The following is a 27,987-nucleotide window of genomic DNA, read 5'->3' as shown; positions in this document are numbered from 1 at the left end:
CAGATCTGCATCATGTATTATGACAATAAAAAGCCCAGATATAATTCTCTGTTCCAACAAAAGCAATATATTGATTTTCTGCTACTTTTTATTTTAAAATGAATTGAGTGATCTTAAATACCGATAGATGTTGCATACTGTTACATTGAATCAGATGAGAACATGAGCAGAAAAATGCATAGGAAAAACAATGTCAAGTATTAAACAGAATGGAAGTTGTCATCCAGAAGTACATGACTCAGAGTAATTAAGATGAAATGCTAAATGGGTAGACTGTTAGGTGAAAACGACAATGATTTACTGCATAGACTGAAAACGTTTCATGATGAGAACAGTCATGTCCATATATCGCTGCGCACAATTGGTAAGACATGTGGATTCACTGGAGCTGAACTTGCTGCCGGGGGTACCAGTGATGCATTTGTCCCAGCACACATTTGTGATCTTCCCCACCATCTCACTAACCATAGCTTTCTGCTTCTCTTCCTGCAGAAAGCCAATCATTTGAATCAAATTTTTGATCTCAGACATTTAATATCCTCAATAAACATTAGAGGTTATTAATTCTTAAACATGTGCAAGTAATGGCAAATAAAGACTTTGACGATAGTGATACGATAAATGGCTTAAAGAACGAAACACATAATGCAGAAGTCTTGCATTTCATGCACTTGCACATTTAAAGGATCTGCCAAAATCACAAAAAGTGACAAACACACTCACATTTATATGTATATTGAAACTCTGAGAAAAAACAGCCTACAATGTTTTCCTTTCTGCAGATTCAGGCCACATTTATTGTTGCTGTTCTTGCAGATGAAGGCCACATTTTTGTAGGCATGGGCCTATATGAAGATTTTTAGATGCTTTTGCCCCTAGCTCTAGTGGATACTTTCCAGCCATATATTTTAAGCAGAATAGAATGCACATATTTTAATAGTAATACACATTTTATTGAGTATGCATTACATGTTAAAAGGGCTGAAGATTATCCATGGGCCAAAGGAAAAAGCACATGAAAATTAGTGAGAGAGAGAGAGAGAGAGAGAGAGATGGTCCAAATTTGCAAAACAGAAATAAAGCGGCAGATCTATAAAACTCCCTATATAGGGGGTGTATATTTCCATGCATGTATCTATGCATGCATGCATGTATACATGTTCTTTGTTGTTGAAAAGTACTAAAATTTTGAAGAATATGTTTTTTAAAAAAAAAAAAATCTCAAACAATAAAACAATGTTATTACATTTTCTCTCAAGTTTTCACTATAATAATGGACAGAATTAAAGACAACAACACTGAAATTTTATAACATAGTTAGACACGTGTCCAACAGGAACACCTTATCTAGATACAGAAATAACATTGTTTCTCAACATTTAAAAATTTTGAAAAAAAATCAAACAGCTTGGCCAATTCAAATAACATTTACAAGCAATTCCACTTATTTTTAGAATATTGACAACATCATCATCTAATGCATATATGACTTTATTTTCGCATCGTAAATCATATGGCTGATGAAGAAACTATAAGAACATACTTCTAATGAAAAACCACAAGAATGACAAATAACATGATGCAGGCAAGGAACCACAAAATGTGCAAGCAAAGATCTCTGAGACATGTGTCATTATTGAGAAAGTTTTGAGCTTTTTATATTGAAGGCAAACTTATATGGGTCCTAGGATCTCAAATAAGCTTCTGGCATGAAAAGTAAAGGCTTGGTGATGTCAGGGTGGATTGAACCATTAAAAGCAATCTTAATTATGCCCAAGCTAGCACCCCCTAGGAAAACAGGTATCATAGTGAGAAGTTTTTTATGGAAGAATCAAGATATTGTTAGGCCACCACTCCCTGCTGAACCTCCCCTCTCCCTGGGAAAAAGGGTGAAGGGAAATAAATGAAACCATTTGATGTAATCTAAGTTTCAGTTTTTCGTAATTTACTTAAAAGACTACGAGGCATGGATTACAAACTGATATCTAATGGGTTGTACCAGTTGTACTGCACTATTACAATATTGGCACACCCACTGGTACCAGCATCAATCCATACCAACACCTGGTACATCACCTTATTAATGTTGTGCCAACATCAAGAAGTGTACCATGTAGTAGTACAATACAAGAACTATTATTGGCACTTCAACCCTTGTTACAAGGGAATACCATGTTATTTTGTTTTAATAAAAAAATCAGTAATAAAACTAATTTCGAACTTATCCATAAACAACTATGTGGCAGAAACATTAACATTTGAAAAAGTTATATTATATACATATATAGGGAGAGAGAGAGTTCGACTTGGCTACACTTGAGTAGATCTCCATAGATGTGGTTAGGTCTATACTAAACAATGTGGGATCTATATTAATGATCCGAGTCATTGAACGAAAGATCTACTATATTTAAACTGCTTACATACCAAAAATCATATGATTTAAAGACTTCTAGCCTAGACACCAAGTGATTAAAAATTAGACATATGAAATAATACATAACAATGTGTTTTTTGACCACTTGATGCATAATTTAGGGGTCTCCAAATCACATAATTCCGGATGGGTAAGCAGTTTAGAGATATGTGATCACATCCAATAGTTTAGATTATCGATGTAGAACGCCCATCATCCAATCTAGACCTAACCAAATAGGCTTTTTACATAAAAAATGTTATTCTATGCCACCATATTCACAAAGCCACTCCCTTCCAATATGGTAGCGATGCATCGCACAACCCTCCAAAAATCATGACCTTCCATGAATGATGTACAAAAAGTCCAACTCTTGTAATGAAAACTACATAATTTCTTGCAATTTGGAATCAACTTTAAGGATCCTTCTTTGCCTTTAGTTCCTAACTTCCTGCTGAAATCCCAAACCACTCAAACTATATTTAAAATCTGTTTGTACACCATCCATCCAAATTTTCTTTGGACTTCCTACCACTCTAATAACTTTTCTACATGAATTCAAGAACCTCTTCACTGATACTGTTGATGACCTACTATATTGCCACATTTAAACAAATCCATTCTCTCCTATGCTGAAAAAGCTCAGAAATCATAATCTTTCTCCATCATAGGCATTTCTGACTTATCCTTTTTAGCATAACTATATACCTACTTAAAACATCCTCATTCTTGTACATTTGCTCATTACTGCAAATCTATTATACTGCATTACAGATGCCTCCAATATCAGTGCACTAGCTATGATATCTGGAGCACCTCCCTAAGATATAAACCTAAAACATCCTTCAAGTAGTTTGATTGTATTGGTTCTCCTTCTAGGCTTCCCATCATTTGTATGTGTGTGCACACAAATCAGAGAAAAGGGAGGAGGAAAAAAAAAGAAATAAGCATAGCCTAGCATGTAATTAGGCTTTCTGATATGCCTTGAAATTTCTATTCACACCATTGATCTCCTCTCCTCATTAGCCTTGCACTTACTGCATTTGCACATATTTAGCATCTAACATGACTTGCATAAGAACTTGATGCTGCAAGAAAACTATATATTAAGCCCTGCATGACCATGTTATTGCAACAAGTTACTGCTTACCATAGAACTAGGTTGTTCGAGATGTGGGAAAATTTCTATGTAGGAACCAATTTGTCAATTAAATTGATTCTACAAACATTACATCTCCCCATATGTGCAATCTAATCTCCCTTCTGCAAGAATCCTGATGCAACACATACTAGGGATCAGGTCTTGCACGAGCATGTTGCAAGATGAATGCCAAACCAAAATGAATAGAAATTTATCCTGAAAAAGCCCAGAATGAATGTGGTTTAGCTTGAGCTAAGCTAGCGCATGTTTGGTTTTGCGTATCTATATAGTCTGCTTTCAAAAAGGTCTAGTGATTTACTTCTCTTATGGATCTGGTTTACGATTACCAAAACCTGGACCCACTGCCAAATCGCCCCGTTCATGGTTACTTGTGGTATATCCATGCAGCTAAGCATATCTGGGCTTAATTTATAGCATAGCAAAAAGTATTCCATGCAATTTAGTGAATGAAAGCACTTGACAGCTATCCTTAATTTCTCCCACCGATCTAGGTAATTTTGAAGACTCCGTGGGCGACAGTAATCAAAGCTTCAAGGAGAAGGAGAAGGAGAAGGTATTGGTCTTCTTGCCAGCCAGGCACCCTACTGTAGTTTCTGGCATTGCGCTTTCCTCATTAGATGGTAGATGCAGTAATGCTACTAACTATCATATGCCCATATCACTGCATCAACTGTACTATAATCGTACTCAAAATATTCCCAACTTTCCTCATCTCCTTCCAACATTAAATCCAATGCATAAAGACAAGCTTTTGGGAAAACCAATTTTTCCTTTGACCTCAACTACATATCCTATCACCTCGTATACCACCTAAAGTTGTACCCTAATCTGGTCTGACTATTTTAAATCCTCACTCCGTTTATCTTCCTTCCATCATTTCAGTCAAGCTTTCCTCCCAATTTCTCGATTTCACATCGCCTTTTGCAATGGAAACAAATTCTAACATAAATTCATCGTCTTATGAATCAAAAGCTGCTTCCACATTTAAGGGCTTAAAGACACAATTACCAAGTCCCCAGATATATTGAAAAAATCCACATAAAAAGATTTTTTTTTATTGTGTTTCATAAACTCCAAGCTAAACTTCACAAAAAAGAAGACTCTATCAGATTTTATCAAAACCGCAGCAGTCGAACATTACATCAAAAATGTTTTTTTTTTTTTTGTTATAGATCAGCAAAATTCAAGAATATTTAGCCGCAAGGAAAAATTATCGCACGAGAAACAACGGGTCTCTAAGAGGATAGAAGAAGCTAATGGATCTAACCTCCAGGAATCGCTGCAACTCCGCGGAATTCTCCATCTCAGCCTCTTCTCTGCAAACGCTCGGGAGTTTGCTCGCCCTAAAACCCTCAAAACACTCCTTGTAGGGTCTAAATGGGCCGGATGGTTGGGCCTGAGGAACCGGACCCAGCGTACCTTTCTGCGCTGGAATCCACCATTGGATCATCCATTGGTTGCTTTAAAAGCTGTGCAGATGAATAAATGGCAGTTTAGAGTACTCTGAGAACTATAAGTGATCCAATGGTAGATTTGTACAGAGGAGGATGAATTCTTGTTTCATGTGAATGATAATAAGGGGAAAAAATTACACCTTTAGCCAAAAAATATTATGTTTTTAGCCATAGTAGCAACATAGTTCAACTGGATATCTATTTCTTGCCATGGAGCTTCATGAGTTTATATGATGAACCAAGATTAGTATTCATGTGCTCTTATTCCTCTTTTTTAGGACCCGTTTAGTTCGTGGGAAGAGAAGAAAAAGTATGAAAAATGACAAAGTATCTTATGTTTGGACAGGGGTTTCAAATAAGAAAAATGGAAAAGTAGTCCTTCCATGAAAATAGGTTTGCCCCACCTCAAATGGAAAATCGAAAACCTATGTGAGATATAGGAAATCCACTTTCCCATTGGCTCGGAGTCAAGATAAAATCCTTTTTTCCCCCCAAACTACCTTTAATCTTAGTGGCTTATATTTATTTATTTATTTTTGCTTCTTGGAGTCGATTTATTAAGGGTATAAAAGATTCATTCTAGAAAGTATATTTCCTATGCTACTTTCTCATTATCAACCAAACATGCCAAAATTGCTTTTTCATATATAATGCATTGGCTTCCCAGAAAACATAATCCAATGAGATAAAATTGTTTCCGCGAACCAAACGAATCCATAAAATTGGATTATTAAAAGACATTTAAAAAGCTTTAACACAAGATTAGCTTGTTCGGGATAGAGATGCTAGAAACTTTTTAGTACCAACAAAATTATTTTATTGAGAAACAAATCCTTATGGCCAGGAAGGATTGATCTAGGTTGGAAAGCCCTACCTTATAGCAACAAGTCCCTATTATATCCAATGTCATAACAATAGATTTCAGTGGATGAATCAATAGGGTCAAATAACATCAGAGAACAAGTTGTTGGGGATGCATCATGCATCAAAAGTTGTGCTAGACAAAGACTAAAAACCAACCTGCACCCTTTATTGTCACAAGGCCTTAGGATGATTCTCCGGACTCATCCAAGACCAGATAAAGGGAGGACATGATGTAGCAGTTAATTCCCCTTTCTTCCAAAAGATGCTACTCTTCATTTCTTATCATTTCAACTTTATAATTTCTTCGACTTATATTCTCTTCATGCACTCTATTTGCACATAAAAATATATTTCTATCGCTCATCCTAGTCATTTGCTTGTGCCCAGCTAGGTCATTAACCAGTCTATGAAGTCTAGGCTGCATTTAAATTGAGAAATAAACAAAAAGACTCATTCCTACTAATGTGTTGATTAGATATCATCACAGCTCCAGAATGCATCCATAATGTTAGCAATTAGGAAGTGTGGTTTTGACGAAAATAATGATATCATCAGCATCAAGGAAGTGGCACATTTGGTCATAATTTCTGAAAAGAAACCCATGCAACTCATCGTGTACACAAAGTAGAAGCATAAAAAAGACTTCCACATAATTTTCTTTACCCCAGCAGTTACTACAAGTCCGTATAACGAAATTATTTTTAGTGAGTTACATGGCACTTCGATGAAGTGGCTATAAACACTCCAGTTCTTCAAGAAATTCAGGAATTTCCACCTCCCTTCTATACTCACCTCAATCTGTACACAAGCTCATCTTAGGTTTTCCACCATTTGCTTTCATTTCTTCTGCTCCATTTCTGACTTCCACGAGAATCAGAACTACCATATCTATCTTTCTTTAACTTATGTGGTTCTTGTTTGATACTAATTATAGTGAGATCATGGCCAGAGCACAAGCTTTTTTTTTTTTTTTTGGATAACACAGATACCTTCATACCATTATAGTATGGGTACATCCAACAAAATCAGAAAAGAGAAGAAAGTAAAGAGAAAAAGGTGAGGACTCCAAACTATCCTACAAGAAACCACCAGAGTGCTGGGCGACATATAAAGTTATCCAATCAGCCACTCTATTCATCTTTCGATACACAGAAGTGATACGGGCATCCACACAATCCTGCAGAAGACCACGGATATCGTACATAAAAGGATGTTCGATACCTATCCTAGCGTGACTCTGGATCCACCCGATAACGGTTGTTGAATCCCCTTTAAGCTGAATCCGGTCAGCCCCTAAGATGAGGCGAATATAAAAAATATCCTCTCAAGCTGCCCTCATCTCCGCTTCATGAACCAAAGTATCATAAAGTCTTCGGCGATCCATAGTCATGAACAAATCAATCCATCATAATAGTTTCGTTTGTATGAATAAGCAGATCAATTTTCGTGCGCTGTGCCCAGGCGCAACAACAATATCATGGAAGAAACATCTATAGGATTAATGTTACCATACTATCATTTTCATTTCTTTGTGTCTCTATAAATCAGATGCTATACAATAACTTTACATCCTAGTTCCTTTGGGACTACTGTTGCATTAGTTCAGGTATAAGGTTGAGCAAGAATGTGAGCTCTTGTTGTGAGAACTTAGGCCTCCTGACCTCCTCCCCTTTAGGGTCGCACAAACTCTCATCTCTTTCGGTAGCTGGTCTGTTGAAATCTGACACAGCCTCGGTAATCTCTTCGACGAGATCAACAATTACACCATTGATGCCCATTAGATGCTGCATATAAACGGCTTCAGGAACATTGCTGCAAATGTATTGAAAACAGATCAATAATTTCGAAGTTGGATAGAAGTAAACATGACCACCTGCAAGAAAGCAACAATTCTGGTATGATTTGATGAAATATTATGTGCACAAAGATGACTTACTTCAACTGGCCATATGTTAGAAGGGCAAGGCTGGATTCCTTGATTCTAGCTATTGTTGATGGATTTCTGAAAACTCCCCTGACATCTGAAACAATCCCTTGCAAACCACTTGCCAAGCATAGCTTAATGGCCTCATCCAAGGAGTTTCTTCTCATGTCATCAAAGATTTCATTCCCTCCCTCGGTGAGGAAAAACACCTGGTTCAAGGAATAACATGTTATAACAAATATCATATCATAATTTACTTGTTATTGATATGATATAAGATTCTAACAACTGACCAACAGGTGAAACAAGGAATATATAAGAAAAAAAAAAGAACAAAAGAGTTCCACTTACAGGGTAAACACACTGTAATTTCCTCACTAGCTGTGCTGCATCAGGTTGGAAGGTTGAGAAGATGATGGGTCTATCACCGGCATACTCGAAGACCACCTAGTTACAAAATTTTAATAGTGAAGAATAGCTAATCTCAAGAATTTAAGAGTTGATACAGCTTCCAAAATTAGATTCATGAATTGGAATGCAGCATGATCAAGAAACCATACCTGCAAGATGGCCTGAAGAGCATAAGAAAGCTCTTCTTCTCTGTAAACAGCATGGTCATCAAATTTAAGCTCAATGTTGAAGCCCAAATGGGAGTCAACACTCTGAAATGCCTCTTGCAATATGCAAAGAGAGTCATCATCTTCCACACTCCATTTTAACACTCTCCCATCTTTAGCCTTCCTGAATAATGATTTCCCCACCTGGTGTCATTTAAAAGAAGAAAAAAAAATAATCAAGGATTGTCTAGTTTTCTATCAAATGGACTGGTGCAAGAGAAAGGATGAGAATTACCTTGCCAGGCTCTTTTTGGGGGCCGTAGGAAAGGAATTCTTCCAGGTACAGAGTTGTGACCTGCTTCTCATTTATATGTCCCTGAAGAGACCAAATCCAACAAATATGTCAAAAATGAATTGAAAAGAGGACATATATTTTGCTTGTAATTAACAAAAATAATGCAGAGAGGAGAGGATCTTACAGCTTCTTCGAAAAGGATCACATCATCATGGAAGATGATGGGGGCATCATCTTTGGTTACCTGCATAAATGGTATTCATGTTATATGAGTTCCAAGCTCCACCAATTTATATCTTGAAAATGAGGGAAAAATAAAGGCAACCGACCCCTATGATAATAAAAGCTAAATTATCATCAGAAAAAAAAGATAATAAAAGCTAAATAAGAATGCTGAAAGATGTTGGGAATGGAACCAGGGGTGACAAATTAATCATCCCTCTTAAGTATCAAAACACGCACCGTGAAGGATCCAGACTCTTTTCCACATTAACTATATATGAAGGAAGGGTGAAGAAGACTGAACCATTTGGTTTGGCCCGTACTGAGCCAACCTAATGAAAAATAGGTCGGTTCGCCTATTGAAATCAATCATGATCTCGAATTAGCCAGAATCGGTTCTGAATCGATCAAAGCTGGCCGAAAAAGGCCGGAATCGGCTTGAACTAGTTGGTTTCGTTCGAACTTGGTGCGAACCGTTCTGTTTGAACTCGGTACGAATCATTCTATTTGAACTTGGTTTGAACTTAAAGAATACTGCTTCAAAATAAAGAAGATTGAGAAAAATGTATGGACTTGTTCTCGTTGCCATTATAGTTCTTAATATTCTAACTACTTCGGAATCTAATTTCTTACAATCTTAGAAATTCTAACTCTTTCTTCAAGAACATATTGTAAATCAAGACCAACTTCGAACTAAAAAAACTGCAATGCAATCAAAGACTAATTTTAACATTTCCTTTAATCAATACTCTTTTTTTACATTTAGGACTCGTTTGGTTTGCGGGAAGCATTTTCCCACATATTTCTGGAAAACAAATTCCTAGAAAGAGGATGCCTAGAAAAGTACTTTTGGCATGTTTGGTTGACCATGGGAAAGTGACAAATTTCCAAAGTGCCTATATTTGGTTGGCCATCCACTTTCCTGAGAAAATTATGTATAATTCCTATTATGCCCTTAATAAAAATTAGGTCTTTAATGCCTCTTTAATGCTTCTTTAATGCTGAAGGGACTTTTTGGGAAAAAATAAAAATGGAGTGGTTTCCTCCTCATGGAAAAGTAACTTTTCTATGTTTCTCATAGGAAAGATTTTTCCATGAAATGTGGGAATTATACTCCAAACAAACAAGAGGCATCTCGTTACTTTTCCGTTGACCATACTTTCCTCTCTTCTTTTTCCACGAACCAAACGAGTCTTTAGCAAATGCTAGTGCAATACCACCAACTAGAATAAACTTGGACCAAACTCTGGAAAAAAACACCGTCCAACTACTTCCCCAACTACATAAATGGCTATATTGTTGGCTTTTCTCCGGATTATAACATCTCAAATCATATAAAATTGCACTCAATTATATAGTTTCTATCCTAGTAGATTACCTTAGCATAACGATAACATTGCTCTATTGAAAGCTGCATGTTGCAAGTTCAGATTTCAGAATATAGAAGCAGTATTTTCTTCCATAAGAATTAGGCAGTGTACATTTAAGCCTATCCCTCAATAATAAAAGTTCCATGAATTGCTCCCTTAAATGCGGAGAGAGGACTGCCAAAAACCAAAAAAGTCAGCTGACCCCGCTATTTTTCTACTTGTTAATTAATTTTTATTTCTAATTCCAATTTCCCGGCTATTAAAATCGGCACGTCAGGAGGACGCGACCTCGCGTGCCGAGTTGAAGCGAAAGAAGGGAAAGAACTCGGCGACGAGCAACAACGGTCACAAGGGAGAGACGAGGAAGGTAACGGAAAAGGATAACGGAGATAACGGGAACGTAACGCTGTCAACAGGAGTAAAGTAGACGGACGTCGCACCTGGACGTCGAACTCGATGAAGTCGATCGGGAAGCGGGAGGCGCGGTTGAAGGAGAGGAGGGAGTTCTCCTTAACGGCCGTCATGCGCCGGTCCTGCGACGTTAAGACGTTCATCCCGTTACCCCGGTGGCCCACCACTACGAGGCCCGTTGCCTTCCACGGCGGTCGCACCATCTCAGCCCCTGTATCCAATGGCTCAGAAATATTGATCAAAATAAATAGCTAAAAACTAGAGAAAAGAGAGAGAGAGAGAAGGTGGCTGACCTTTGGGGAAGAGGGTGGAGGAGAGGGCGACGGAGGGGCTCTTTGGGACGTTGTCGAGTATGGGAACATGGGAGACGTGGATGGCCATGAGAGCCATGAGGATCGAGGACTATAAGGAAACTGGGAGAAGAGAATTAGGAATAGATAGTTTTGGGGGAGAGGGGGAGGAGGGAGAGGGGGTTTGAAAGGAGGAAGATGGGAAGGAAGGGGAGGGACGTGAAGTTGTGGGGTTTATGCCATGGGATATTCCAATAGGGACAGCTTGTTCTCCCTCTGGCTTCTTGTCGTTCTCTTGACGTCGCGAAGCTGTCATGCAAGAAAAGTATGAGGTATAGCCTATCCTACCTGGAGCTGACCTGGAGAAATTTCCTATTTGAAATTTGACCATCTCTCTGTATCCGTGGACACATCTCTCGTGTGGCGGTCCGCGAATTCCGACTCATGAGGTCCCGTGCGGACGTATGTTTAATTTTATATTAATTATTTACTAGGTAGATCTTGCATGCTCATATAGGATCAAACAATCCAAATAATACCTTTAAGCTAGACTTTTTATGTAAGCTCTTAAATTGTTATAAATGGTATCAGAGTGGACCTATAGCCTATACTGTAGCACAGATTCAGTAGGGTTAACCATGAGCCCATCATGGTATTTGTAATTAAATTTGAGTGGATTTTAACTTTTAGCTTGACAAAAATGTCAGGACTTAAATTGGAGTATGTGAGGACCTTTACGGGCGTGTACTTGGTCCCACATCGGTTATTCGCTAAATAGATCTTGAGTACTTATATAGAATCAAAGAACCCAAATAATATATTTCAGCTAAATATTTTGGGTGAGATCCTGGATTGTTATACAATGCCAGGTTAGAAAGGCCTCAGATAAGTATCGAGATCTTGGTTACACGGTTAGGTAACATCCCTCCCCTACATGGGCATGTTGTCGTGCATGCAGCCAATCACGACTGTTGATTTTTATGAAACTTTTTTTTTCCTATGCTAGATCAAACATATATTTTGGTGCATTATTATAGAACCAGTAGCCATAATTAGCCGCGTGCATGGTTATATAGTGCATAAGACGTAGCTAATAATTTCTACCATTTATAGGGGTTGAATATAAATAATCATTTTAAATAGCCTACGATACTCCTGAAATCGGGGGACATGCAAGGAATGAAATAATTAATGCATTATCGTGCTATTACAAACCCCGTCAAAACTATAATGACTATAATGATCATTTTTATCTCAAAAAATAATTTAAAATTTTTAATATTCAATATTATTGAAGAAACTACTGTTATATAGTGTTATAATAAAAGAATAACAACATTATCTTTTTCTTCGTTTTTTATTACCTAAAATAATAAAATTTCCCCACCTTCTGGAAGGAATTTTGAGATAAAAGTTTAGATTTTGGAAGTATTATTTTATTATAAAAAAGGTTCAAGTAAGAAAATGCCATTATTTATATTATAATTATCCTTTTATAATTCTAAAATAATGAAAATTAATAGTTGTTACATGTTTCCGTGTTATTTTCCTCAAAAATGTAACAAGTGGCCAAAACCGCTATAATTGTTGTTATAACATTATTTTAAAATTTAGAGGCATGTCAGTGTTTTCTATGAAAGTCAAGGTAGAATTGGATCGCTCGTTTCCATGCTGCCTTAAAAACACAGTACTCTTGAGTCCTCGACGAGAAAGAGGGGCTGAGGCTAAGGGCCCAAACCCAATATCCTTTCTGCACGTATCTCAAAGCAAAGAAAAATAAAAATAAAAAATATTATTTACGACTCGCATGCTCCGCACGTGAGACGAAAGTAGCGGACTACTTTTGGGAGTGACTTTTGTCGGGAATCCGTCGAGCACGAGGAGCCCTCGACTCATCCTAAATAGGCGTCCACTTTTCCATCGTGGCATCTCCTTTTAATCACTATCGATTCAGCGAGATCCACTCCGTTTCCTCAATTTTTCCATTGAGTGTGCGCGGTGAGTTACCGTTGATCATCTCGCTGGAATAAGGTAATCAACATCCCATCCTCTTCCATAGCCTTCTCCCAGTTACAAGGCCACCATCAACAACCTGAGTTGAACCGGCCGGTCACTGGATTTTTTAAATGGAGCTTCTTCCACTCTGTATCTCTCTCCTCTATTTTTCTCTTCTTCTTTCTATCCGGCCAATCGCCACTGCCAACCACTAGTCGCTAGCCATGGCTTCTTGTCTGGGTCGCCGAGGGCTGCGACTACTGTCACCATCACCGGAGATCACTGCCGGGGGTGTAGCCGACAAGGGAACCCTGGTTCCCTCTCTCTCTTGCTTCCTCCCTCTTTATCACCTCTCTCCACTCTTTCTCTCTCTATAGGTTTTAGTGGACCAATGGTGGTTCCAATGCTATCTTGTGGATTCGAGTTGACCCTTGGAGGGGTCCCAGCTAGCATTGTACGACTAAGGATTCGGGCAAGCAATGTTAAAATTAAATATCATTTCTTCCATATTTTCATATCATTGATCATGGTTGTTGTAGTTACTTTGATAATTAGGCCTGATCTTACATTGGGATAATCGTCTAAGCAAGAAGGTGTTAAGCAGGACATCCTACTCGAGTTTGTAGATCGAGAAGTGGATTGGTGTGCGCTGTAATTAAGTCTGAGACCAGTAGAGGTAAGAAGTCCTATACACAATCACCTATATAGATAATATGTATTTTATAATGTGTTGATAATTTTTGGATTTGCATCATTTTCCATGTGATTGTTGAATGATTTCTGACATGGTTATATAGATATATATATATTTTTTAGTATACAGACATATCAAATATCAATGATTATGACTGCTTGGAATATAGTTTTGGTTGTTTGAAATATGGTGTTGATTATTTTGAAATTTGGGCATAAAATATAATAAAAAAATATATTTTCTTTGGTATGGATGAAATTGAATGAAAGGATTTGGATTAGACATGTTATAGATTGCCGGTCATAGGCTGAATTGTGACATACTGGATTGCCACTATGGGCCAAAACGCATATATCTTAAATTGCCATCGTGGGCTGAAGTGCGGATATTTTGGTTTGCAACTAATGGTTGAAGTGCAGATATTTTGGTTTGCAACTGCGGGCCGAAGCATAGATATCTTGATTTGCTACCACGGGCCAAAGTACGGATATTTTAATTTGCCACCACTGGCCAAAGCATGGAATCATAGTTTGCCAATAACAAGCCGACACGTGACCATGGATAATCCAAATCAAAAAGATAATTGCTAATCAGAAATCTGAATAAAAATGGAAAATAAAATATATGAAATCACCGTATGACAATATTTGACATGTTTTTAGGAATGAGTTGTATGTTTAATGTACATTTATGGATGCATATTCATATGGTTTATTCCAGCTATATTGAATAATCGATATGGGGTTTTATAACTTTGCATATATTTTGATATGGTTTATAGTTAATCTTTATTTCAAATTTATTTTATCTATATTGGTGTGAGATTCTTGTTAGGTTGTAAAGCTCACACCATCTTTTCTTTTTCTCTTTGAGAGTCCTAAGATGTGGTCTCCAATGGGTTGGGCGTGGAGTTCAAGCACGAGAGTTACGGGTTAGTTTATTTTCTGATACCCAAAAATATTTGAAAATCTTGTAATTGATCAAATTAATTATTTGATCATAAGAGATTTATTTAGTTGATTATTCAGCTATTCACTATTGATTTAAATTTATGAAATTATTGGATATTGTCAATTTAGGCTTTGATCTCTAGAGCTTCGCTTTAGGAATTACGTAGCTGTGTCACGTGACCGACCTGGGTTGCAGGTTCGTGGTGTGACACGAAATTTTCTCTCACCTATTCATATAATAGGTATAAATATATACAGATACAGAAGAGACATATGACAACATAAAGGTTATATCTCTGGATATATAGGGTAAACCATGAAACTTCCTTAAATGCAACACAGAATATTTGCCAAATCAATGGAACGCGCAACATCTTCTTCAGCTATTTTGGAGGCCAGTGGGATGGAACAAAATATTTTCTCTCTCTCTCTCTTTTTTTTTTTGCATGACTTAGAATTTTCCCTTTTTATTTTTGCATGTTGCAAAATATTTGTTTTTTCTTACATAACTACGTACGGAACTGCCTTTCAAAAACATAACTGCGGAGACGTACCCGTACGTGTGGGTGTCGTACATCCTGGTGTACGGCGGTACCTCACCTAGCGGTGGCCGAAGCTCCGGCGGACGGAGGACCAGGTCCGCGCCCTCCAGGAGCGGCTTCGCAAGCTCGTCGACGCCGAGGACCACCCCCACCGACGCCGCCGTCGAATTGCCAATGATGAAAAGAAAAAATTCTTATCGGGGGAGCAATGCACAGGTCCCAATCGTATCTTCCACAGATTTTGATAACGTGATTTCTGTTTGAGGTTTTTGAAATTTCCAGGCTTTTAGCTTTCCGGAGTCTTGAATTCATACATTGAGCAAATCTTGAACTAATTTTGGCTAAATTTTGTAATCCATAGCATTTGTGCCTGCTCCTGTAGTGATGTGAGCAAATATTCTTCCAGAATTAATCAGTGTAAGATGGTTATGAATCTCTACTGTGTTCTCAACTTATATGATTTTTTCTCATTGATTACAACTTGCATCTGTCATCTGGTAACTGCATGATATTTTGGATTCAGTGAAGTATATAGCCAAACAGTTTATATTTTTCTGTTACAATTGTGGTGACAATGAGGCTTTAAGTTAAGAAGTCAGTTTGTGGTGATGGGTAACTAGAGGTTAAGCTCACTGCATCTTTTGAGTTAGATCAATTTTTGTCAAGGATAATTTGTTTAATAACATGTATGCATGGACTCTAATACTGCATTGATACTTGATGCTAAATAGGATGCTATCTGCTCAAATGGATGACTTCCTCATACTTGAGATGCAAACAGATTTGGACAAAGTAAGATGAGCATTTGGGCTGTAGAAAACCTACAAGGGTACCTGTTCATTGACTTAGTTCAAGTGATAGAGACTCCCTTGAAGTACAGGAATAAGGTAAGTCATATTGCTCTTCAATGTGGTTGCAGTAGAGGATTATCGTCTTAATAAGCCGACCTTGAAATTAAATTTTAAAACATTGCATCTCAATGGCCAATTTTCACCTCCAGAGATGTTCAAGTAGTAAACTCACTTATGAAAGCTTCGAAACTGCAGCTTTACAATGTTAAAAGTTCATCTTACAAGAGAGATTCGAAAGGTGCAGTTATATTAACTTACAAGTATGGAGCGTTTATCTTGCCCTATCATGCTTATCTGGTAGGTGCTATTCATTTTCTTCTGCAATCTCAATATATGTTTTAGTTTGATGGGAGTGGCTAATTGGTTCAAACTGCAGCATATTTGATGTTCTATTTTGCGCATTCAGAATGAAGACAAGCTATCAGTTATATTGTTGTGCCCAGAAAGGATATGTGCTGCACATATGTTGGTAATGCAAGTAGAATATCTATATTAGTATATTTTGTTTGGCAAATCTTAGTAGTGGATTGCTTGTTGATGTATTTTAAATCAGAAATTCTGGTTGACATCATTCAAAAAAAAAAAAAAAAAAAAGAGATGAACAATAACCCAATGGTAGCACCCTTGCATTTGAAGGAAGTTTCAAGTTTAAAACTTGGTGGTGTTTTCCAAGTATCTGTGGGCTGGGTAATTCCATTATAAAGATTTTGTTTAAAGGTTTTCATTTTGAACATGTAAATTTTTTCCTTTGCACTTTCATAATGTGTTCACAGAGTGCATGATATTACTCATTGGAAATTTCATTTAATAAGATATCTATCCTGGGTGATTAGTTCTGTTACCATTAAGATGGATGACCAGGCAGCCTAAGGATCAATAGTTTCCAGAGGATTTGCTTATAAAGATTTTTTTTCCCAGTCTGCAGATCTTTGAAGAGTATTCCATTGTTGTGAAAAAATTGCATAGTAATTTTAAAGGACTGATTAGAATATATGAGACATGATTTATCGTCATAGTCACCATGTAGATCATTGACAAGGTGGCTGAAAAATTTAGTTTAAGAAAAGTGGATAGAGTAAAGATATCAAGGGAGTGATCCTTTACAACGTCTGTACTTCTGCTGTTTCTGTAGATAATGGAGAACCCTTGATGCCATTTATGATGAAATCTAGTGGTAGAACCAATAGACATAAGATGCCATGCTGTGCTAGTATATATGCTGGTTGCTGTGTCAAAGGTAAAATGCTGGTCAATTACTGAGCTATGATTCTCTGCTGAAATTTTCTCTAATGGATCTCTATTTCTAGGGTATTATTTTTAAGGCATCTTTTCATGGCATAAGCCTCACGGCCAACCATCAATTGTAGAGACCACCAACATTATGAAAGGACTACTAGGAACATATACACTTCTCTTGTGGCGCCATAAATTGCAACAATAGAATGCAAATATTATATATACATAATTGTCCTATGATTTGAGCATTTCTGTAAAAGGATTATCCCAAGCTTGACTATGAATCCATTAATTTATTGATACAATATTACTGGCCTAAACTTGGAGATGCTTCAGTGGAGACTCAATCAAGATCCTCCCTTAACAAGGTGTGCGAGACTGAGTCATTGTTCAGTTCACACTCGTGATTCTTATAATTTGTGCTTAAATGTTATACTGCGAGGAATAATTTATTAGAAGTATTTCTTCGAGAAAATGACATTGAGATTAATTTTGAACTGATCTGCAATACAAGTGCCTGCGAATTTCCATTCATGTTAAAGTTCTGAAAGATGGAACAAATTATTTGTAACTTATATAGCTAATAGGAGTTTCATATGTTAGCGAGCAACCGTCCAATTAACTTCTTTTGATATAAGTAGACCTTAACCTGCCTCACAGAAGGATTGTGCTACTCTTTTACATGGTCCTCAGAACTTCTATTAGCAACATTTTACATAAGACAAAAACATTTATTCAAGTGTCAATCCATCTATTTTACTAAAATGGAGTGCATGTTTGAAAATATAAATGCTTGAAGACTATACAATTGTTTCCAAATGAGAGAAGGGGAGAAGGTTCTACTTGAGGTGGCTAGTAACTTACTGGACATCAAAAGTTTTCAGTAGCAGAATAGGAAGGGAACAGGGAATCACTACTGAAGCCCTCAGCAGACTAAACCACACCAAATCTACAAGAACTCTCATTTCACCTTCAGTTATTATCATTGTAGATGATCAGACAGTGCAGGTTCGACCACGCTTCTTTTGAACTTTCACATTTCAATATTCTTAGATAGCTATCATCAAGAATAAAACTTGCCAGGGCGGTGGTTCCAGGTGATCTGTTGAAGGCCTTTACCCTAAACAATTCAATATGCCCACATAATATGAGGGCCTTACTTCTGTTTGTTGGGCAACATTGTGATTTCCATCACAGTCAATGGATGCATGGAGACTTGTTTTTCCCCCCCCTTTTCTCTTTTTCCAAGCACCCAAAAGGGTATCTCATCATCGAGGTCCTTCATTAACTGCCTAATGTACATGTTGTTGATCTCTGATGGTTCTTCCTTTAGATTTCATTACTTAAACTGGGAATCTCAAGGTGATCTCTTGCATCTCTTGGTGCAAAAGAATTCTACTTCTTTCCATTTTCTTCATGTGGTGCTCAATTGGAGGGACATAACATGGTTTGGGCAGTTTAGAGTAGGTTCTTTAAATCAATATCAGTAGCTGACAATGATCTGGAAGAGCTGCAACCCATCCCTCCTCTTCTTTCTTCTCTTTTTACCAGTTTTTTTTCTTCTCAGTGGGTAGTTTTTCTGATGGCAATGGTCATGGAAAAACCCAAATGGTTTGCTTCTTTTCTAACAGCATTATAATGTAATTTGATGTCTTTACGATCCGATGGACTGGAAAGCCCTATGTGAATGAGACCACAATTCGTAATAGGTGAAATTATACCTTATACCACGTGCACCATGCCAATCATCTCATCTCATTTCGGTGGGCTTCATTCATCATGCGCTCGTTTCGGATCATAACCTGTCTTATCTTTACCTGAAAACACCGCTGATGTGGTGCATGTGGTGTAGAGTATAGTATAACGTCTCTTCTTGTTAGGGTTGTATGCCGTCCTCGCCGTCATATAGGTGCTCTAAGCATGAAGGCTAAATGTTGTCCTCAGAATTCCCACTAAAACCTTTGTTCCCCTCAAAATTATGAGTTAGGTTTTATTTTCTATGGTGGTGTTCTGTGGTTTAGTGTGCACCAGTAAACTTGGTTCCAGGTAAAATTTAGCCAACGAGTAATAGGCTGCTCAACCTTGGCTCACTACAAGAAAGGGGTGATAAGGTTTGAGCTGGATTAACAAATTTCGTTCAAGATTGATTAATTTATCATTGGAACAGAGTTGGAACAAACCACTTATGAAACCAGCTGAGCTTCTATCCAACTATGCAAACTCAAGGTGTTCAAGCTTGGCTCTTTTGAGCAGAGCTTTATAATATGATATTCGAAACTTGACTCATTTTTTTTCACTAAACCAGGTCTAAACTAACCATTACTAAACCTAGCCCATGCTGTTCATGAACAACTTGGTTCACTCGCCGCCCTAAACACAGTTTGTAAATTTTATTCTGTTTTTTTTTTAAAGTTTTTCCTTCCTTATCCTCTTCCCTTTTTTTTCTGAAGTCTAGTCCCTAAGCTTGGTACATCAAATCCTTACAAACCAGCTCCAATTAAGATCTAAAATAATGGCTATTTTATTGGGTTCAAGGCCCTTGTTGAACTATATTGTATATACATTCTAATGAGGTCCTATCCCCTGTTGAAGAGATCTGGTTTAACAATGATTATAATTCATATAACAGATAGATTAACATATAGTGGTGCCAAAAAACTTCTGGGTGAAGTGGGTTAGTGATGTATGTGTGATATATATTTAGCACCTTACTACTAGAACACACAGGAAGAAACAAAATATACTTGCTCACTTTCTTGGCTGATCCCCGTGGCACCTTTCCTGGCTAGCTTAGGCAATAAAATATATATGCTGGTCTACATGCCTTTCCAAGCTCTCAAGTTTTGATGACTTCTATGTTAAGTTATACAGAACATATTTGGATATTTTGGGCACCACATTCACAAGTATTAGCAATCAAACAAGAATCATGCTTAGGAATTAAATCATTAAACATCATCCTATCTGAAGTTGATTTACCAACATAACCCAATCTAAAAATACCAAATATTATCCATGGAAGAGTCAATAGTATAAGCAGAATAATTCACTTCAGTATTTAAAGAAAGCAAGTGCATATTATCCTTCATGTAGCTCTTTCTAATAGAGGATCTGTTTTTGATGATGGTCACTTTTATAATAATCAAAAAGAAAAAAAACACACCATGATCATTTAATTTGAAACAGAAATCATATTTTTAAGACCTAGAATGTGAAATGCATCTTACAATTTAAGCACCTTTTCTGAGGTAATTATTGGCATCGTCTACGACCTATCGTAATTCAAGTACTCTATAACTCCACAATACTTGTAGTCTTGTGGTATTAGCATAAGAGAGTTTTCCATCACATTGAATACGTGGGATCTCGAGGGAGCTTGTTGCATTCAGAGCTTTTCGCATTTTCTGGAAGATGGAAGATGAATAGGGCTGCCGACTAGATTGCGTCCTATGTTCCTCACCATTCAGGAGGTTTCCTTTGAAAGAGTATTGAGGTAGTCCCGCCTGCTTTATATCAGATACTCACTACAGATTGCTCGAGGTGCACTCATGATCGACTAGTGTGAGGTGCCGGTTTATCAAAAAAAAAATAGGTAAATTGGCAAATGATCATCAATCCACTTCTTTGTGCAGTAGTGCATTGTTCTTCTTCTATGAGGTCTCTTTCAGCATAGTAAGTTGACAGATGTCATCCTCCACCTCTTATAGCAATCGAGCTGCTTCTAATCTTTCAATTTCAATAGTAGAATTCTTGAAGGATTATTACCATTTTTAAATTTTAGAAAAATGATGGAACAAATAGAAGGGATATAGAGAAAAACATAAAAGAATATGGAAGGAATTAAAAGAGAGTATAGGCAAGGTATGACAATCAAATACTATCTTAAGGAGTGTAATTCTCCCACATGGTAGCTGTAGGTGGGCTACTAGAAACCCTCTCCTAGGGGTACAAGCCTAAAATAATTAGTTTATTTGAACTCCACTGCTTTGTTGATAGGGTTGAAATATGATCGGATATTAATATAAATTCATATTTATTTTGTTTGACGAATATAGATACGGATATAGATATTAGTCGGATGCAAAAATTCATATCCATGTTTACTTTAAATAGATATGGACACAAATTGAATACTAAAAATACGGATATAAATTGAATAATTAAACTATATGGCCACCGAATTAAAAATATTATTAAGTGGATTATAAATCAAGTTAATAGCATGTTAATGTGGATATTTATTTTTTAAAAAAAATTATGAGTGCTATATAAAATTAAATAGAGTTACAAATGAAATTCGATATTCAGATATGGAACGGATAGTTGTCTATTTATATCTATCTTTCTTTGACGAATATAGATACGAATATGCAGATGCTCAAATTTTTATCTATATCCAAATAATTTCGGATGCGAAAATAGATCCAAACAGATATTATCTTATCCACTCTCACCCCTGCCTATTGAGCCATAAGACCCTAAAATTAAATAAAAGAGAGATCAAGACTTGGAAAGAAAATATTGGATGATTTTTAAACAAAAGAGAGTCTCTGAGTATTCTGCATATACTACTCTGTCATACAACAGCTCCATTTGTAGATAATAGAGTTTTAAGTGTTCAACACCAAGTAATAAAGAAATAATGATTGCTATTTAGTAGTCACCAATCCATAATAAACAAAGAAATTAAAATCACAAGAGTCTGCTGGGAGTTACTGACGGTTCACAGAAAAAAGGAGGCAAAGTCAAATGTTAACTTATGGTTTCCTCCAAGGTTCACGGGATTATAGATAGATTATAAAATTTTAGTATTTAATAAAAGTGCAAAACAATATATGATTAGAAAAATACTCTAAACCAATTTTAGGCAGAAAAGCAGTCCTTGAAATTTATATCTATGACCTGAAATATTTTTCCTATGGGGGCTGTCACCCCTAAACATAATCAATTAAACATAATCAAAAGTAAAATCCATGTTAAGACAAATCGGGGCAGGTCTAATTTTTGACATTCGAACCCTGCCATCGAACTTATCGGCCTAAGCTTTTACCATGAGACCAAGCAATGAACCTAGTAGCTTAATACTTTTTTGGTAACAATACAACTCGATACTTTTAACAATAAATATCGGCATATGAAAAGCTCCTCGATATGAGTAAAATTACATAACTAGTCTGAACATATTTAAGATTTTTATCATGAAATCACATGATCTTTTATCCCAACAATTGAAATGAGAGGATAAATAGCATACGGAAGTGCCAATGGGTCCATGTCAAACCTAAAAAAGCTAATGCTTTGCCAAGGATTTCATGAATCATGTAACTTGGTCATTACGATGAAAGGGAAATTGATTTGACAATGGCTTCTTTCCCTTCCTCTTAATCTTAGAAAGTATGTAATGGGGTTTAAAAGCAGATGCATGCAAACAGAAAACATCTCTCTCATGATCACTCATTTCATGTGCAAATTGAAAACAATGTCGCCACCGACCGACATCAGTGATGCACTAGCTGGAGCATTATTTATCAGCAGACAGGCCAAAATGATCAGACCACTCACCACTACAATGTAGGGGTCCTAAGTTTCCCTGCAGACAAAGTCATTTCATTTACTGTCACATTTGATGGCTACATTTCTTCTATGTACCATCTTCCTAAGTTTGTGGTGCCATGGAGTTGCTTCATGGGCAGGAAGACCATAGTCATACTCATCTCATTCCCAAGTCAATGATAGAACTGCCCATAGTACTATGAAAACTGCCTCATATGTCATTAGGAACAAGTAAATTCTTCTCATTGGTTCCTTCCAACTTTAAGGGCTGGTTTATTACCTATCTTCAGATGATTGTTGTGACTTGGGGGTCTGGTTGATTTGAGCAAGAGAAATTGTGTCCCTCGAAACTGAATATGAAATGGCCTTTCATCTTTCCTGGAGCTGTCCTTTCAGCAGAGAAATTTTGGTAACTTCTTCCTGCAAGAACTTGGTAATTAACTTCAAGGTATCTCAGATGACTTTACATTGTAGAAGAGCACCTTGTGTTAGTCTAACCCCAATCCATACAGTAATCTGTTCTTGAGTGTTTTTCCCCCCCTGGTGAGCATTTGATCTAGTAATATGACCTATGGTGTAGTTGAAACTAGCAAAGCCCTCCAAGTTCTAGTAACTTATCCTATGGCCAAATTGGTGATGACAAGTTGCAAGGATTGAGGCTTCACTAACAACAACTAATGTTGTAAATTGAATTACATGAATCATCTACACAAAGGCACTGCAAATGACTAATTGCTATCATTAATTTTGTGTGGTTCTTCTGGCTACTTAGACAAGGCAGTCATTACTGACCAAAACAAATCCTCAATGCAGGGTAAAAGATTGCACAATACATTGACATGGACAGGTGCTTGCCAAATATTCTTGAAATTCTTGTTTTGGTGATCTATCACATTCAGGGTCTATTTGGATGATGGGACTGAAAATCCTATAAGATTCCTAAGCTGGGATAGTATAACGAGTAAAATCTTAGGATTAGAAGCTAGGCTAGACATATATTCCCTTGGAGTAATCTCCCTATCGGATTGATGAATATAAAAAATCTTCCTATAGAATTTGGACATGTTTACTCCAAAGCTATTTCCGGATATTTATGAATATATGGCTAGCCTAGCCTCTAATCCTATGATTTTAGTGGTTTACTAACCCCACCCACGAATCCTGTAAAATTTTTAGCCCAATCATCCAAAAAGACTCTCAATGTGATCAGATCACTTGGCTGCAAGAAACATGAAGTAGAGTTGACAAACAATTGTGGGCAATATGATGGCATACTGATTTATTATATGTTCAGAGAAAAAGAAACTAAGGAGCAGGAACATTTGTTCCCCACTCGAACTTCCTTTACCATGGAAAGTTTCTGCTTCATTTCTTTTCTATTTTTCAAACCCTGTTGGAAGGGAGAAGTTTCAAAGCCTTATCCATTTGAGAGGGGGTTTTAGGATTCTTTCAACGTCCGCTTTTGCTGTCAACCATTTAACTTGCAAGAAAACCATTCACAGACAAGTGGGAGGCTAAGATGGTGACCATCTTGACACATGGATGCTTCTTAAAAGGGCAACCAAAGAAAACCAGACACAGAAAAGTTGAACTTCAAGGTTACCAATCTTTGTCACTAATACTCCCTTTTTAACTGTTGATCTTTAATGAAACTTGCAGATATTTATTAATCTTTATTAATTCTGCACAAAATTCCTAAAAAGTGGTTGTGTTTAAAAATTAGTTTTGTTTTGTTGACACTTCTAACTGATATATGGTATTTTTAAGCTTTATTTGTCATAGAAAAGAAAAAAAAATTCTATGACAAGATTATATATAGATCCAGCTATGATCAACATGTAAAATTGGGACATAGCCCAATTCTTTCATAGAAGAAGAGATTATGCATTTAAATGTTGGTGCTTTTGTTACCAAGCAATTAACCCAAGTAAGATGGTTCTCTGACCAGTACTCAAAGAAATAAATTATAACTAGCATTCACTCCTTGAGCCATTGCTTGTTTTCGGATTGCAACTACAGATTGGGTCAAATTTGATTCATCAAAATAATAATAATAATAATTCATACTTGAACTATTTATATTCAGGTCGAGAATAATAAACCATATCCAATCCATTTAGTTTATACGGATCGATATCTAACTCGCCAAACTCAAATGGAGCTTCACTCATGTGTCCTATATCTTAAGAAATAAAAATTAAATAGAATTAAGAAGAGCGAACCTAGTATTAGCCATCTAAATAGAACATCAGAAGAGAAAAGATAACAAGACGGGGTAAAAGACATGCTAAAATACTAAAACATAGATACAATATTTGATCCACTTATTTTTGTTCGCCCCCCATATTTAGTATATATGCTTCATTCCTATATCTTTTAGATTTAGTATGCTGCATTCTTATATTCCAGGTTGATGCATAATTTACTTCTTTTTCTTCAAGAAATACAGTGGAGATGCTACCACTAGGATTGGAATCTTGGATCTCTCCTAAGGTGATAATCATAATCTTTGTGAAGTTCCTACAAAATGCCTTACCTTCATTTCCTACCGCCCACAACAACATTGCCTCCAGTTCCCCTTCCTATTGTAGAGCATAGCAAAATTTAGATGACAGATCATATTTCTCATATATTAGCCTTAGAATTGGCACCTAATGAATGTTTCCTAGGCCCTAAAGTCTTGTTCTCTACCCATTATAGTACTTTGTTACTGGCTAAAGTTTGGCAAAACTCCTAGCAAGTGGCATCTAACATGGAAGAGCTACATCCTATGATGTGTATGTAACCCTAAAACTCGTGTAGTATTGCAAATTTAGCTATGCTTCAATAATTGCATCCAAAGTTCACTGTCTCGGTACCGGACTCCGTACCAGTGCCACACTATTACAGTATTAGTACGATATGATACATAGTTGTTTTGGTGTATCGAGTGTCGATACGTCACCCGTACCCGGATACCGGTACCGAATCTATACGATACGATATGCTCTGTACTGTTCGATTTGGGCCGATACGGCATACCATGGTCGCATCTCTCATCTATTGTAGGAGGTTTTTCTCAAGCATTTGACTGAGTAGTTTCTATCATTTCTTGGAAATAGCTGGTGGTGCATCGTCATCATTTCTAAAAACATAATAGAAAGTATCCATATAATAGCATTGCAAATGAAGATTATTGTACGAATCATAGATCTCAAAGCTTAACATTTATATCTTTTATTTTCTTAGCACTTGGTTAAGCTAAATAGTTTATTATAATATTATTTATAGATTTTACTATTTATGGACCCAGTAACAACGACGATAATGACAATGACGAGAAAAACTACATGCAGTGTTCACAGACATTCCGCAACATATGCACGGAGCTTCATCTTTTGCGTTTCTTCCTCCAATCAATCCAACTGGGAATAGTGATAGAAATAAACGATTCGAGGCCAAACAAAACAGACACTTAAAACAAAATTCTACTCAAAATAGAATAATCACCTATTCATAAAATCCCACCCGGACACCTGCACGCAAACCCTTTGACTAGAAAAATATTAAAGAAATAAATACTAGAACCAACAAACACATGCCTCTATCTTCGGATTGAAAGAAAATAATAGAAAAGAAAGAAAAAGTGAAAGTACAATAATATCTTATTTATCTAGAGAAAGCAGGAAAAATCAGGTGCATTTTTGGAGTTAGTAGACCAAACACAACGGCTTTCTTAGGATCTGAACTGCCCTCCTCTTTCCATTACGCTTGTGAAATTCTATATCTAACTTCTGCCAATTGAACTCTTTTATTTCTCTACTTTTTAGTCTGGCTATTAATCTAGAATGAAAGCTTTTCTATCTCATATGAAAACCTAACTATTAGACATGATATGCAATCTTTATATATATATATATATATATCAATTCCTTTTTGAAAAATCAAATACTCTAGTGTGCTAATAAAACTATGAATTTGGTTAGAGTTAGTAAATTTTCAAATTTGAGCCTTCAAGTACCTTGCTTGTCATCATATGTTTTGAAAAATCTTCCTTTAGTATATTCAAGCATCCTAAGATAGAAATTTTCATATAGGTCAACTATTTAGATATCTTTATTGTACCGAGACTCAACTAATCCTAAATTTGATTCAATTGCACTTTTGTTAAAGTTTTGACTATCATCGCAATCTGCTTATCACTCAAATAAGTGAAAATTTGCAGTTCTATCCCATGCACAGTTTGTGAGAAGGGTCTTTGAGGCTATCTAATAAATTATTTTATATATTTGTTTATTTGTTCCCATCATAGATGCTAAGGAATATTGACCATTTTGAAATGCCAAACTTAAGTGCAGAAGGGAATCATAAAAAGGGTTTCTTTACGATTTATAAGGCTTTGCAACTTGAGAGGGTCAGGTCTGGTTCAAGGCAAACCCTAACCCAACAAAACCTCAAACTTGCAACGCTATCCCAACACAATTTGATTTTGGGTTAGGATTTCTCAAACCCCACCCAATCCAATCCCATTATCAGTTAAATTTGGTTTGATTTGGGCTAGTTGGGTCAGATCGGTTTAGTGCGTCGAGTTGGATTGTGCTATGCTAATTGAGTTAACAATAGAAAGTTTAAGATAGAAAGAAAGTTTGGAATTTTTATTGAACTAATATTTGTTGAACTGGAGTCTAAATATTCATAAATTTCAATAACATACTTACACAAAATCTATTAAGATTAAAGATACAATTATGTAAACATAAAAATTTATTTATTTATTTATCAGATTAGATTAGGCTAAATTGAGTTTGAGTTGGGTGGGATTGGGTTTTGGATGAATTGAAAGTTAGCACTAACCTAACCCTATTTGATGTTGGATTAGACTTTTGAGTAAGGGTGAAAAATTGGTTGGGTCAGACAAGATATGGATCAGGTTAGATACATAATAGATCAAAAAAATGTTAATCCGAATCTGACCTATTTATGAAATAGGTCAAAAATTCAAATCCAAATCTGATGATTTTATTAAGTAGGTATTTTAGCTCGATCAACAATGCGTTAAAACAAGTTAAAATGATTAAACAGTTAAAAATTGCCATCTCTATTTTTGAGTCCAAGCCTAATAAATATTTATAAAACTTCAAACAAACTCTATGGGACGAGCCGGTCGAACGGATAGGTTTGGTCAAGGCCAACTCAAGTCACACCATTAACTTATCAGTCTT

The 27,987-nt window shown here is 36.4% G+C and overlaps 2 protein-coding genes across 2 annotated transcripts; both read right to left on the bottom strand.

Moving 5' to 3' along the window:
- Window positions 1-55: 55 nt before the first annotated feature.
- Window positions 56-4,987, bottom strand: LOC103707833 (mitochondrial import inner membrane translocase subunit TIM8-like). Its single transcript, XM_008792504.3, has 2 exons — window positions 4,846-4,987; window positions 56-486 (listed from the first exon to the last, which is right to left on the bottom strand). The coding sequence occupies exons 1-2, from the start codon at window positions 4,879-4,881 to the stop codon at window positions 298-300; spliced, it is 225 nt and encodes a 74-aa protein (XP_008790726.1). The 5' UTR covers window positions 4,882-4,987; the 3' UTR covers window positions 56-297.
- A 2,298-nt stretch (window positions 4,988-7,285) lies between these two features.
- On the bottom strand, window positions 7,286-11,137 carry LOC103707832 (glycerophosphodiester phosphodiesterase GDPD1, chloroplastic). The gene is made up of 8 exons (XM_008792503.4): window positions 10,969-11,137; window positions 10,705-10,886; window positions 8,857-8,916; window positions 8,673-8,753; window positions 8,381-8,581; window positions 8,172-8,267; window positions 7,833-8,029; window positions 7,286-7,708 (listed from the first exon to the last, which is right to left on the bottom strand). Exons 1-8 carry the CDS (start codon window positions 11,063-11,065, stop codon window positions 7,483-7,485), a joined length of 1,140 nt encoding a protein of 379 aa, XP_008790725.3. The 5' UTR covers window positions 11,066-11,137; the 3' UTR covers window positions 7,286-7,482.
- Window positions 11,138-27,987: the final 16,850 nt, after the last annotated feature.

This window comes from Phoenix dactylifera, chromosome 7 (assembly GCF_009389715.1).
Source record: "Phoenix dactylifera cultivar Barhee BC4 chromosome 7, palm_55x_up_171113_PBpolish2nd_filt_p, whole genome shotgun sequence".
Classification (NCBI taxonomy): domain Eukaryota; kingdom Viridiplantae; phylum Streptophyta; class Magnoliopsida; order Arecales; family Arecaceae; genus Phoenix; species Phoenix dactylifera.
Note: the sequence above shows the minus strand (reverse complement) of the source record. Positions and strands in the feature narration are given on the sequence as shown.